Consider the following 14,928-nt stretch of genomic DNA (forward strand, 5'->3'; position numbering starts at 1 on the left):
TCTCCTGTAAAGTCCTAATTGTTATCAAGAGACAGAATATGACCATCACCCTAGAACTTAAAAAGTTCTCCTATGAGGAGGACACTTCACTATCCTGGGATAATTAAGAGGGAGATGCTCTCTATTTTATACTGGTCAGAAAACAAATTTGCCCTCTGACTTGGGGAGCTACATTAACTCTAGCTTCTAAAACTCTTTGCTATTCACACATCCTTGAAAAGATACTCTGGGGCATGTGGAATTGCATGGAGAATTGGGTCCTAACAAATTCACCTCACAAAGCACATTCTGGCTATTTCCCTGTGAGGACACCACTCCACCAGCCAAGATTAACCTGACCCCTGGAGTCTAGTAGTATTTTCATTCAAATTGTTTCCTTCAGAATTTAACAAATTTCATAAACCATATTTTTTTCAATCTTTAGTTTCTTTATTGATTAAGGTATTACATATGTGACCTCATTCCCCCCTTAAGTCCCTCCAATCATGCCCTCACCAGGTCATAGAGTTAGATGATCAGAGCATTGCGTGTAGCCTTTTATAAAGGGCAAACCATTGTCAGACTGTAATGGTCCAGGAAGTCATGCAATTTGCAGATTGTTCTTGAGCTTCCTCAGCTCCTCTTTTAGCTTTGGAGAAAGTTGATGTGAGGGACAAATGAGGCAAAGTAGAGAACATGAATAGCAGGTAGACACTGTCTTCAGGGTAAACTCATTACTATCCTCTCCCTGAGTCAGAACTCAAACGGGGAGATACAAGTATAGTCTCTGATATTGTCTCCAGCCAGCTAACTTCACTGGAAGAGCATAGATGGAGACCTTCCTTCAGAACGTGAGAGCAGCTGTATGTTTCATTGTCATGGAAGAATCATGGGAGGGGATGACTGCATTGAGAGTTACTATAGTTTTATAGAAGCCTGATGTCTCTGCTCAGGCATTCTGATTGTGTGAGATTTGAGAGGTGAGATGAAGGTAGGCATTCTGTTGTTATGCATCAAAAATGCCACTGACAGAAAGGCTTTGAAACTCTGAAGATTTGTGAGATAAAGTTTCCTAAGAACTCCTATGTCTTTATAGAAACAATCTCAGCTTGGGAGGAAGTTGTATTTGTGCTGTTGTAAAATGAGATACAATGAAGAATCTTCTCTTTCAGGGACAAAAATGCACATAGATGAGACTGTGGATTTTAAGGCTGAAATACTTCCTGTGACCTGTGGGGTGATGGTGGGCATGTTAATTAAGAGAAAATTGAAACGAGGTAAGTTTCAAGGTCTACTTTCACTTATAACCCCTCCATGAAGGAATCACAAAAAGTAATGGAATTACCCATGTAAATTACCCATTGTTTAAGGATTGGGGCCCCAGTTTTGTCTTGAGAAGAGGTAGGGATCTCTAAGATGATATTTTTACACTTTAAGAAATGGTGCATATTAAGTGCTCACTTCCAGAGTTCACAAAATTTAGAATCAGAAAACCTGAGTCCTAGCCTCAGCTCTGCCAAGAGTGACTTAGCAAAGAATGGGACTTTTCTGAGCCTGAAACTTCTCATCTAATAAATGGATAATAATTAGAAACCTCCCTCCTGGTGTGGCTTTGAGACAATGTACATACTGACTGTAAAATGTTTTCTGATTTGAACATTATAAATCTTTCCAATAGTGGTCTATTATGATGAACCCCATATCAGATTAATCTTAATGTGGGTATGTGAAAAAATAATATGTTTGCATCAAACCTATTTTTAAACAGCTTTACTGAAATATAACTCACATATATACTAGTAATTCACCATTTTAAGTGTAGAATCCACTGTTAAGCTTTTTGTTTCTGTTTTGTTTATTCACAAGATTATAAAACCATCATTAAAATCTAATTTTAGAACAGTTTTGTCCTCCACTAAAAGAAACACCAGGTCTCTCAGTAGTCAATACCCATTCCCACCTCACCCCACCATCTAGCCCTATGCAACCACTCATATATTTTATGATCTATAAACTGGCCCATTCTAAATATTCCATATCAATTGACTCATATAACATGTGCCTTTCTGTGATTGGTTTTCACTCAGCATGATGTTTTCCAGGTTCATACATATATATCATCCATTATACTTCATTCTTTTTTATTTTCAAATAATATAACAGTCCATCATGTGGAAACACAGTAATGCATTTATCTATCAGTTTGGGTTTTCTCACCCTTTCACTATTATGAATAATGCTGTTTTGAATAAAGATTTTGGTGAACCTAGTTTTTTAATTCTTTCCACTATATACTCTGGAGTAGAATTGCAGGATTATATGACAATTCAATGTTGAACTTATTGAAAAAAATCGAAACTATTTGCCACAGTATGGCACCAGTTTATATTCCCACCAGTAAAATCTGAGTGCTCTCATTTCTCTGCATCCTCACCAACAATTGTTATTGTCTGTCTTTTTCTTTACGGCTATCCTAGAGGGTGTTATGTGGTATCTCAATAAGGTTTTTATTTCCTTTTTTTAATGAATAATGTTGTTATATATATGACTATCTTTTATCCTATATAATAACAGCCTAGGTGGCATCATGTGTGACATCATCACAAGATGGCTGCCACAAGATGGCCGGCAGGTGAGGGCAGTTGTGGGCGATCAGGCCTACAGGGGAGAGCAGTTGGATGCAACCAGGCTGGCAGGGGAGGACAGTTGGGGGCGACCAGGCCTGCAGGGGAGGGCAGTTTGGTGCAACCAGGCTGGCAAGAAAGGGTAGTTAGGGGCGACCAGGCCAGCAGGGGAAGGCAGTTGGGAGTGATCAGGCCTGCAAGGGAGGGCAGTTGGGGGCTATCAGGCCAGCAGGGGAGCAGTTAGGCATCAATCAGGCCTGCAGGGGAGCAGTTAGGGGATGATCAGGCTGGCAGACAGAAGCAGTTAAGGGCAATCAGGCAGGCAGGCTGGCGAGGGGTTAGGAGCCAGCAGTCCCAGACTATGAGAAGGATGTCCCACTACCCACAGGGATTGGGTCTAAACCAGCAGTCAGACATCCCCCAAGGGATCCCAGATTGGAGAGGGTGCCGGCCAGGCTGAGGGATGCCTTCCCCCCCCCCACCCCCACCCTCCGTGCACAAATTTTGTGCACTGGGCCTCTAGTCTATATATAAGTAAAATTTTCCAATGAATAATATTTCACAATTACTTTAAAGTCAGTTATTCATGATTTCAGGTAAAAAAATATCAGCTCAATAATGCCATTCAACTGGAAGAATATTATTGTAATACAGGGCACAGATATTGCCTTAATGTCATTGTAAGCAGCAGAGCAGGGCCCCCACTTGAGATTTCACTCCAAAGTAGGAAATCTCCTTACAAGAGACTTACAGGCTGGGTTTGGGGATTCTCAAGTATGAAAGGTGAGGCCAGACTCATCTGCTAGTGATCTTTAACCCAAATTGGATGCCTGTAGATCCAGTGTCTGAGCTCTGAGGACAAGGAGGTTTCAGGATCAATTATCCCGGTCTTACAGGAGCCACGGTGAAGTGCATAAGGAGAGAGGATGGAAATTGGTTCACCCCCAGGGAATTTGAAGTTGAAGGAGGCTATGGAAAATCAAGTAACTGGAAGAACAGTGTGTGCTGTGGTGGGAGAACCCTAAAATGGCTGATACAGGTATTCCAATGATGGGGCAGGAGATGTGACTTTCCTTGTACTTGAAGAAAAGGTCACTATTTGCTCATAAAATATATGTTGAGTCATGGCTAGAGCTCTGAGGTCCCCTGACTTTATTCTTGTCCTGGAGGGAGGCACCCCACACTCTTAAGTCAGTACAAGGCAGCACATTGATGTCAAAGGGGCTCAGTTGGAGTAGGTGCGGGAGCCTGGAGGAGGGAGCAGTCATTATGACTCAGGTGCTTGCAGATAACTTTAGCCACTGAAAGAAAGGAGACCATCTACAGTCAAACAAGTGGACAGAAGGCACTCCTGAGAAAGAATGGTGTGAAAACCAGAACCATGACTAACATGGCTTCACGGGTTGAGGTACATGGATTGTGTGTGATAAGGCATAATTCATCAATTGGGGTTTGGGGGGTTTTGGGAGGGATTTAATGCCAGGCTAAGGATTTTAAACTAATAGCATAAACAATTCAGAACCAGAGAAGTCTCCTGAGGTGTGAAATGACATATTTGAAACAGTATCTCAGACAACATGGGGCCTGGAAATTACTTCAGTCTTTCAACTCTAGACACTTGTAGTAAACCTAGAATGCTCAGCTCCAATGTCACCCCTCTCTGAATATTCCCTGACTGACCTGCCTTGTGATCCCTTCCCTAGGCCCCCTGACCACACTATTAAAGCCTTTCTCACAGTTTTATACTTATCCTTTCATGCAACCCCTTGCTCTCCTAGATCCCTCTAGGGTTTATACATCTTTGTGTGACCAACATTGTGCAGAGTATCTGACACCCCATAGCTGTGGGACATGTGTGTGTCAGTTGAACAGCCCTGGTGTGAGGAAATAACTTGAGTGGCACTGGTGGGAATGGAAAGGAAGTGAAAGCTGTCAAAAAGATTGTGAAGGAAATGAAAACTTAAGTAAATAAGAACACAAAAGAAAAGGAAAAAATTCTAAGGAGGATTTTCCAGCTATTAATGAATTCTAGAATAACATTGAGGAGGGGAAGATGGGTTCTCATTTAGACATCTTGGTTTTAGCTGACAGTGGAACATCCAAGTAGAAATATTTGGGAGGAGGTTGCAATGCCAGACTCACAAAATATAAACACAGGCTAACTATACACTTGGATCTTTTAATCTTTCAGCAAGGACATCTACTTAAACCTCCACGTGGCGTGAAGAAAAAGGTGATTATTACTTTATACAAGTTCTTTTTTTAATCTATGTTGTTCAAAGTATTACATAGGTCCCCTTTTCCCCACATTAACCTCTTCAAGCCTGCTCCCATCCCCCACCCCAACCCCAACCGCCCCCAAGCCCTTTACCACCCAATTGTCTATGTCCACAGACAATTGTATATGCATACAAGTTCATGGGTTGATCTATTCCCACCCACCCTCCCCTGCCTTCCCTCTATGGTTCAACAGTCTGTTCATGCTTCTATGTCTCAGGGTCTTTTTGTTCATCAGTTTATTTGGTTCATTAGATTCCATATATAAGTGAGATCATGTGATACTTATCTTTCTCTGACTGGCTTATTTCACTTAGAATAATATTCTCCAGGTCCATCCATGCTGTTGAAAATGGTAAGAGTTCTTTCTTTTTTTATTGCCACATAGTGTTCCATTGTATAAATGTACCACCATTTTTTATTCACTCATCTGCTGATGGGCACTTAGGTTGTTTCCAAATCTTTTTTTATTAACATTTCATATGTGCATTTTTTATTTATTGTTTAAACTATTACATACGTCTTCTTTTCCCCCAATTGACAACCCCCCCCCGACACACAACTCCCACCCACAACGGCAAGCCCCCACTGCCCCAGTATCTGTGTCCATTGGTTATGTTAATATGCATGCATACAAGTCTTTTGGTTGATCTCTAACCATCCCCTTCCCCTGCCTTCTCTCTGAGGTTGGAGGTCTGTTCAGTGCTACCTTGTCTCTGGATCTATTTTTGTTCATCAGTTTATGTTGGTCATTATACCCCACATATGAGTGAGATCATGTGATATTTATCTTTCTCCAACTGGCTTATTTTGCTTAGCATAATGCTCTCCAGTTCCATGCATGCTGTTGCAAATGGTAAAAGTTCCTTGTTTTTTATGCCAACATAGTATTCCACTGTGTAGATGTACCACAGTTTTTGAATCCACTTATCTGCTGATGGGCACTTAGGCTGTTTCCAAATCTTAGCTATTGTGAATTGTGCTGCTATGAACATGGGGATGCATGTATTCTTTCTGAGGAGTGTTTCAGGTTTCTTAGGATATATTCCTAGAAGTGGAATCACTGGATCAAATGGGAGTTCCATCTTTATTTATTTTTTTAAATATATTTTATAGATTTTTTACAGAGAGGAAGTGAGAGGGATAGAGAGTTAGAAACATTGATGAGAGAGAAACATTGACCAGCTGCCTCTTACACATCCCCTACTGGGGATGTGCCCGCAACCAAGGTACATGCCCTTGACCAGAATCGAACCTGGGACCTTTCAGTCCGCAGGCCCATGCTCTATCCACTGAGCCAAACCGGTTAGGGCAAGGGAGTTTCATTTCTAATTTTTTGAGGAAACTCCATACTATTTTCCATAATGGCTGCACCAGCCTGCTTTCCCACCAGCAGTGTACTAGGGTTTCCTTTTCTCCACAACCTGGTCAATATTTGTCATTTGTTGATTTATTCATGATAGCCATTCTGACAGGTGTGAGGTGATATCTCATTGTCATTTAGATTTGCATTTCTTGGATGATTAGTGACTTTGAGCATTTTTCCATGTCTACTGACTTTCTATATGTCCACTTTGAAGAAGTGTCTATTTAGGTCATTTGACATTTTTAATTGGATTGTTTGGCTTCCTTTTGTTAAGTTGTATGAGTTCTCTATAAATTTTGAAGATTAACCCCTTATTGGATGTATCATTTGCAAATGTGTTCTCCCATGTGGTGGGCTCTCTTGTTGTTTTGTTGATGGTTTCTTTTGCAGTACAGAAGCTTTTGGTTTTAATGTAGATCAATGGAATAGAATAGAAATCGACCCAAGCCATTATGATCATTAATATTTGACAAAAGAGTCAAGAGCATATAATGGAGCAGAAACAGTTTCTTCAATAAATGGTGTTGGGAAAATTGGACAGGTACATGCAAAAAAATGAAACTAGACCACCAACCTAACACCATACACAAAAATAAACTCAAAATGGATAAAAGACTTAAATGTAAGACATGAAACCATAAAAGTCTTAGAAGAAACGATTGGCACCAAAACTTCAGACATCTCTCCTAGCAATATGTTTACCAATACATCTCCTAGGACAATGAAAACTAAGGAGAAAATATAAAAGTTCTTATTACATAACTAATTTTATATGGTGTAGCACCTTTTTTATGGTTACTCAGTTGTGTAATTAACATTGTTGCCTCTTCTCCTGGTTCCTCCATTCATTTTATTTAATTTATTTATTTTGTATGTGCCTTCATATTTGTTTCATTGAATATTAAGTTGAATGCAAGGTCATCTTTGAATGGTAAACCATTTGAGATGAGGATAATAAAGAGCCATCAAAATAGATCTCATAGCTGAGCTTTACCTATAGATGCAGATGTTGTCAGGGTATCCAAGTTGTAAAAGCAGACATAATTATGGAATACATAAAAATACTTTTTAATAAGGTCACAGGCTCATTTTTGACTCAGACCAGATTTTTTTAATAAAGGATACTATTTCTAACTTTAATAAAATCTGATGAAGCAAAATTTGATCACCATCATCTAGATGAACCAGGTTTAGTATTGAGTCTACCTTGAGATATATATGAAACCATACACTACTACTTGAAATAGGAAACTAAAAACATATTTATTTTCTGCTCTTGTTTTACATAATCTTCCATCCTTCTATAAAATATACACACAGACTTACAATATTCTTTCTCAGGCAAAAATTATTGGCAAGGATTTCCTAAGGATGGTGCTGTTGGGAGGGAGCTTTTGGACACTTGAAGTGTCTTACATGAGGGATTAACCTGATAAATTCTTTACTTTGATGCCAACCCTTTTGGTTCCACCTCAGGGGCTGTGCAGGCCTCCTGACTATCTATGAAAGTGATTTCTCTCTCTATGGAAAAAGATTATGGAGGCAATAAACAAAATACATAATGTGAGGTGTAGCTTCAGGATAAAGTGATAGTTTTTTCAAGATTGAGTATGAATGAGAACTTAAGAAGAAGGGGGAGGTGAAAAGTGTCATTCTCATATACTTCAGGTAGAAATGACCATCCAAGACTTTCATAGTATGTACATTAGGTTACATATAGCTGTCTAGGCCCGTGGTTGGCAAACTGCAGCTCGCGAGCCACATGAGGCTCTTTGGCCCCCTGAGTGTGGCTCTTCCTAAGCCTTAGGAGTACCCTAATTAAGTTAATAACAATGTACCTACCTATATAGTTTAAGTTTAAAAAATTTGGCTAGCAGAAGAAATTTCAATTGTTGTACTGCTGATATTTGGCTCTGTTGACTAATGAGTTTGATGACCACTGGTGATGTTCTAGGACTTTTGACCCACCAGTCCTTGGCACACTATACCCATTGGGTTTACTGAAGATAAATTATTCTTTTACCTATTCAGTGACTACTTTAAACAGTAGTGTCTCTATCATTCTCTGTGTGTCTAGAGTTATTCAATCTGGAGTACCTAAAAGAGCTAGCAACTTCCAACCCACAAGTTCTATCCTTATCCATGAGTACAACACTTTGCAGCAACAAGGTTCAGTTACCCCTATATTTTCTGTCTCTTTGATGAAGAATTGAAGTGTCTGATCTCAGGACCCATTACTACCTCGGTGGATCCACTGTGCCTCCTAGAACTTCTCTTGCTGATGGAGTCCTGGTTTCTCATAACATTAGTGTCACACTTGGTGCCACATGACAGCTTGCTGTCCCTTGATGAGGGCCACGTATCTTTTCTGGTGACAGCTGCTGTATTGTCAAATATCTGAAATACTCATCCACAACTATTATTGGTTTTATGCTAGTATTTGCTAAAAAGATAGCAAGTAATCTCTTTTCCTAAGTGAAATAATATTCATGTATTTACTCATTCACTATGCAATTATTTAATACATTAAAAATGCTCAATATTCATTACAGAAGTTTGAAATATCCCTGACCTCCAGAATTGTTTCAACTTCATTGTTTACCATGGATAAATACTTAATGGGGAGCAGGGTATTCCAGACTCTCCAGAGAGGCATGCAATGACATGACCATTTCTCAGGTCATTTTTCAGAGCATCACCCTTGTCTATGCCCTCCCTGCCTCAGATGGGGATAAAAGCTGAGGCTGCCAGAAAGTAATAAGTCCAAGTCATTCTTTTGGATAATCAAGAGCAATATTAGTCTTGTATCCAGTCGTCAATTTCCTGTGAAAAGTCAGCCAGGTGCCATCTTGGGATTTGGATAAAAAGAAAATGAGGGTGAACTTCTGGAAGTTGAATTAAAGTACAGAGGAGCTTGGATTCATTTTAACTTTAGAAGAGTGCCCTAGAAGAGTTGCTGGTGATGGTGGAGTTCATGTCATACTACCCATGATCAAGACTCCATGGGGAGGAAAAGGCAATTGTTTTAACAAGAGTACCCTCACTCTTCTTCATAATCTTTCCTAGGATAGATATTACTGCCCAATTCAGCATTGGCTTATAATACCTCATGCATTAATAACCACACATGTGAGACTAAATCTCAACTCAGGTTCCACACTTTGCACACTAGAATCACCTGAAAACCTTTGAAAAATTACATTGTCTGATCCCACTCTAGATAAAATTTTGATTTTATCATTCTGAGTTATGACTTGGACATTAGAATTGTTAAAATGTCTCCAGATGATTTTGATACGTAAGTTACTCATTTCATGACTTAAGGAGAATACCAATGCCTGTGTCTCAAACCAGACCAATTGATTCAGCACCTATGATGTTGAGACCAGAAATTTAGTATTTTACGTACTTGCCTCAGACAATTCAAATGTGTAGCCAAGCTAAGAGACAAAGAGCCAAAGGGAAAAGGCCTTTGACTTAATTACTGATAGGGATGCAAGATTCTTGTGCACTTATTACATTTGTTATTTCCTTGTTCTTCTGGGAAGAGGGTCACCAATTTCTGGAGAATGATGATAGGCGTCTGTGAGTGCCTACAGTGAGGAGAAGGAAAATGGTCCCAGGCCTCCACGTTAAACCCAGTTTCAAACTCCATTAAGGATGCCGTTCAGGATTCTCTGGAACACTGAATGGGAGCTGTTGGCCAGATGTTCCTTGAGCTTTGCACTTTCTCATATATGGCCATTTTTAAAGCAAAAGAAATGACCAGAATCCTAATTCTCCTCAGATAAGAATCTTCACCCTAAGTCAGAGTGACTTTTCATCTGTTATTACTTTCTGCATGAAGAGAAACAACATAGCTGTGTTGCACATTACTCTGCCCATTTACTTCAAGATGGACATTTGTGATCTTTGTGTGCTGCTAACAGAGATATAATACAGACTTTGAGAAACAGAACACTTTTCTCTATGTATTAAGGTGGAACCATTCATTAGGGTCTCAGCATCCCTGTACACAGTGGACCCTACAGAGATCGAACTAACAAAAGAAGCTTAACCATTACTGTGAAAAGGAGTGGGCTTAGTTGGATTTGGAATATGAGTGAGAGTATAGACCCAGGATATATTCTCAAGTTTGTGGTCAAAGGCGAATGTTTTATGAAATGGAAGCACCAGGAAAGAACAGGTAGTGGATGTGGGACAGGATAATACATTGTTTAGCCTGGAAGAGTTTGGGGTGTGCTTTAAGGGCCCAGGGGGAGATGCTGGGTGAGCATAGGGATGTGCACAAATGCAGAAGACAGGCTGGACATTTGGAAGCTGGAGACATGGCAATGTAACTGCAGCTTTGAGAGTCATTTCATTATCTGGGGCAATCAAATAGCCAAATATCTAAACCTAAGGGATTCTGTCTAAGTGTTAAAAGAGAAGAGGACAGGAAAGGAAACAGATACAGCAGTGAGGCTGATTGACTAAACCCAAGAGAGTGATGGCACTGACCCCATGTGTTTGAAGAAAGGAAAAATGGTCCTGGCAGAGAAAAGTGGACACTGTCATCCCTACCTCTTCCTGCTCCTCAATGGACCACATTCCCTCCATCCAGCACTCATCAATGGGGAGGCCAGTCCCCAAGCCAATCTCATTTGTGTAACCTGAGATGGTCACAAGAGAGTAGGAATTTCTCCAATAGACAATAGGATACACAGGATGTTTCTATCTATAGAGCAACCCAAAATCTTCTGAGAGAACGCAGAACCAGGAAAGCAACCAGGAGCAAATATAGTTCCTGATAGTTCCTGATTCATATGTAAATGCTGATTCTCATTTAAAAGAAAGAATAAAGGGGTTTTCTGTTTTAATCACCTTCTTTTCACCCCATTGGTGAGGAAGGTATGTCTACCACACAGTTTGGGGGACAGCAAGTAATGGCATCTGTCACTGGACAGATGGATTGACAGATGTTTATTAGTCACATATACTTTTAAACCAAGGAAGGAGGGCAGTGCCAGCCATGCAGGCCTCACCAAGGTTGCCCTCAGGAACAGACGGAGCAACCAGGGGCTGTGGAGGGTGGGTTATCCCCTGGTTTCCCTAGAAGGTTATGGCATGCTTGTTTAAATAATTTCATGGCTGACAGGGAACTGAAACCTGTTATTCCAGGCTGAGCAGGGTTACATGTGGCCCCCTGACAAGGAGCATTGTTTAGGTGTGGGACCTTATCCAGGAGAGCAGATTCAGGAAGGGAACTTGCAGATAGGCTGTTCAACGCCTTCTCAATTTTACCAAATGTCACAGCTGCACATAATGTTGAACTTTAATGTTAGTCTTTACACTGCATTTTCTTGATTAGGATAGGGCTCAGTCACAGGCTAGCTATTTCTCATGAATATATATGTTTGTATATAACACAATGTATCTTCATATCTGCTCTATAAATTTGGTTGGGTTCAATGAGTAAAAGTTACACCACAGGATTTGGATGGAAATACTGTCAAATTTTATCTTCTTCAAATGAAATTAAACATGGTTAAAGGCCACACTGAGACTGGTAAGAAATCCAGTATCAGTTGTTTAAGGGGTCCCTCCCTATTCTGTTTATAGAACAAAGCAATTGCCACTCTCTCTGGCCGGTCAGTGATGGAGCCTCCACACCTTACATGACATGCTGAGTCATGGGGCATCTCCCCAAGGTTCTAGTGCCAAAGAGCTCTGTCCTCCCTGGCAAGACCTGGTCATCTGTGCCTGTGGTCTTTCCAATTCAAAGACACTGTCCTAGGTCCAGGGGCACTCCAGGTACAGAATCCACAGTCCAGGAACCCCTACCAGGCCCTTCAACTCATGGGAGCCCTCAGCCAAGAAAACAGGATGTAATATTGTCTTAGAAGTTTATTCCATCTTATCAGTTTCTCAATAAACCACCTTTCCTTGCATCATTTTAGTCATTTTGGTATAGGCAAATCTTTTTGTTCCAGGACCTTGTTTTATTTGCAAGGTAATACAATGGTTCACATTTCTACAAAATTCATCCTCTCTTTTGTAGCTGGTCTTTCTGTGTTAGAGACTCTGGTTTTATAGGAAAACCTTTTCTGGTCACATAGGCCATTCCTCCTGAACTTCACCACAGACCAAGAGTTCTTTTTCTGAAACTCTACTCCATGCAGTTGGTTCACAGCTCAGGGAGAAGTATATAACTTGTCCATGAAGTTTCCCACAAAATCAATGAGTTCCAGATTCCCACAGCGCTGGTCTTCAGGGTCTCACTGGGGATACATACATTATTTTATCTTTTAGCTGAAAAAAGCAGAGAAATGCAAGGTCTGTGGGGATGAAGGAAAACTCTTCAAGTGCAGTCGTTGTGCCAGCTTCTTTCATGAGGACTGTCACATCCCACCTGTGGATCCTACGAGGTTTGTGAGATGCACACCCCTCTCCTTCTATGGACCTTCTTCCTGCCATGCACACTCCCAATGCAGAGTCTCTCCTTGTGTCCTGATGGAAAATGAGCAGGGTCAGAAGTACAGGGTCCAATGATATGATGTAGGGAGCTGTTTAAAGATACTGTCAATGTAAAGGTAATGTTCTCCTCTCTCCCCAGGGAGGTTGAGACTGGTAGCTGGGTTCCTTGCCTACATACCACTACTGTCCTTTTCAGAATTTTCCCACCTCAGACTCCTATTCACAGGAGCACAAATTCTAGTTGTCTGTGTTCTGTGCTTATTCAGAAAAGGCATGAAACAAAGATATTTTTCCTCATTTTGCCATGTTCTCAACTGGCTAATAGAGGCACAAGGACCCCAGGGGTTAAGGCCCATTTCCAACACTAAGACTTGTTGGGCAGGGCTACTTGTGCTCCCAGCAGCTTAGAAAGAGAAAGGGGAGCCCATCACTCACCCAGACACCATATTACACCCAGTAAACTGCTGCTTCTACTCTAAGAGCCAGGGTTACCACATGAGAGTCCTGGAGAATCTTGGAGGTGTCCCCTCATTCCCTGGCTGTGCCCATCAGCTATGTCTGAAAGAAGAATGGCAGCTGTGGGAATGGAGGTGTTTCTGGGGCTTGCCTTGCTCACTTATATCTGACATCTCAGGAACAATTGGAAATGTGCCTTCTGCAAAATAAAAATATCTTCACGAAATCAGCAGCAAGACAGTGAATCTGAGGTCCTGGCAAGACCGATGAGGCCTGAAGAGAAGATGGTGAGTTGAATTTGACCCAAAACATCTCTTTTCTGCACACATGAGAAGTCAAACAGTCATGGGTGAGGGCAAGAGTTTCAAAGGGTGCTTGCTCTTCTGACCATGCCTCATCCATGCTGAAAATTCACCAGAACCTGTTTGAAGAAAGAAAAAGAAGGAAAAATCTCAGCTATTACATGTTAGTGTCCAAGAACAATCCCTGTTTGGGAAAACTTCCAGTAGACTACTGTGTTCATGTATCTGCCTAGACATGCATTTGGGCTCACTCTTGCCAAGTTGCTTTTCATTCACAGTCTCCTTCTTTGCAGAAATGTGAATTCCTACTCCTAAAGGCCTATTGCCATTTCGAGGGCAACGTTTTTCCAAATATTCCACATGAAAATTATGTGAGTAACAACGACAAACTATGTATAGGCCCCATAATGTTACCCAACTTTGACACAGAGACTGTGGAATCTGTGATCTGAAGCCCATGGGAGGGGGAGCATAAGCTGCTTTTACCTTTACCTTGTATTTCCTCTAGATTGTATGGGAATCCACAGAATGTAGACATTGAACTTTGTCAGTAATGCTCCTATTGATATATTTTTCATCAGTTTCAAAAGGCTTCTCAATGCCTAGAGACACTTAGGAGACTGGATGAAATCAAGAATAGTCTAAATAAAGGATGTTATGCCCAAGTGGAGGGGTTTGTGCTTGAAATGAACAACATCTTTCAGGATCCTAAGGTAAGGGGCTCTCCCTACATCCATTTCATTTTCTACTCATTGAGTCACTCTGCCTGCATTTCCTGGTACTGGGAGATTTTAGAGTTTCCCTCATCCTATGACAAGCCTATACAAGCAAGGATTCAGGAAGTGACTGGGTTTTTAAATTGAGGATTTAAGCTCACCAGAGAGAGCAACAGTGAATAAGGAGTTGTCCCTGCCACCAGACTCCAGGCCACTGAGAGCTAATTCCTCTCCTCAAAGGTGACAGGTGACCATTGAGAACAGTGGTGTCCTCCCTGCTCAAAACCTAAGGAAAAAATTCCTTCCTAAAGTCATGTTATCCTTCTTACCTCTCCCAAATATACTCAATCAGACCTCTCAGAGGTCCCAAACTGCAGATTCCTCTGCATGTAAATGAAACATATAACATATCACTAGAGGGGAATAGAATTGACAATGTGAGAGGAAGACCACTGATTGTCCATCTGTAATATTTGATTGTTACTAAGACCTTAGATTACTTTTCCAACTCTCACTGAAACAAACAACCCAAAACCAATGACTGAGAGTCCTCTGTATAGTAATTATTTCCCATTTCTGTCTAGACAACAAGAGTTAATCATGCTATTAGGAAACAAAAGTTACTCTTACCAGCTTGAGATTTTTGTATTGTTTTGTTTTGCTTTGTTGGTTTGTTTTTGCTTGTTTTTAAATATATTTTTATTGATTTCAAAGAGAAAAGCAGAGGGAGATAGAGATATAAACATCAATAA

The 14,928-nt window shown here is 40.7% G+C and overlaps 1 protein-coding gene across 2 annotated transcripts in view; it reads left to right on the forward strand.

Annotated features, from left to right (window-relative positions):
• The window catches only part of LOC139015091 (nuclear body protein SP140-like protein), a 59,225-nt gene that overhangs the window by 43,569 nt on the left and 728 nt on the right, over window positions 1–14,928 (forward strand). For both annotated transcript variants that reach the window (XM_070422362.1, XM_070422363.1), the window contains exons 10-16: window positions 1,152–1,256; window positions 3,500–3,642; window positions 4,795–4,836; window positions 12,538–12,653; window positions 13,337–13,445; window positions 13,754–13,831; window positions 14,042–14,173. In XM_070422362.1, the coding sequence (XP_070278463.1) occupies window positions 1,152–1,256; window positions 3,500–3,642; window positions 4,795–4,836; window positions 12,538–12,653; window positions 13,337–13,445; window positions 13,754–13,831; window positions 14,042–14,173 (725 nt within the window). The remainder of the gene's footprint in view (window positions 1–1,151; window positions 1,257–3,499; window positions 3,643–4,794; window positions 4,837–12,537; window positions 12,654–13,336; window positions 13,446–13,753; window positions 13,832–14,041; window positions 14,174–14,928) is intronic.

This window comes from Myotis yumanensis, unplaced genomic scaffold (genome assembly GCF_028538775.1).
Source record: "Myotis yumanensis isolate MYYU_CA2020_CCGP unplaced genomic scaffold, mMyoYum1.0.hap1 SCAF_8, whole genome shotgun sequence".
In the NCBI taxonomy this organism is placed as follows: Eukaryota; Metazoa; Chordata; class Mammalia; order Chiroptera; family Vespertilionidae; genus Myotis; species Myotis yumanensis.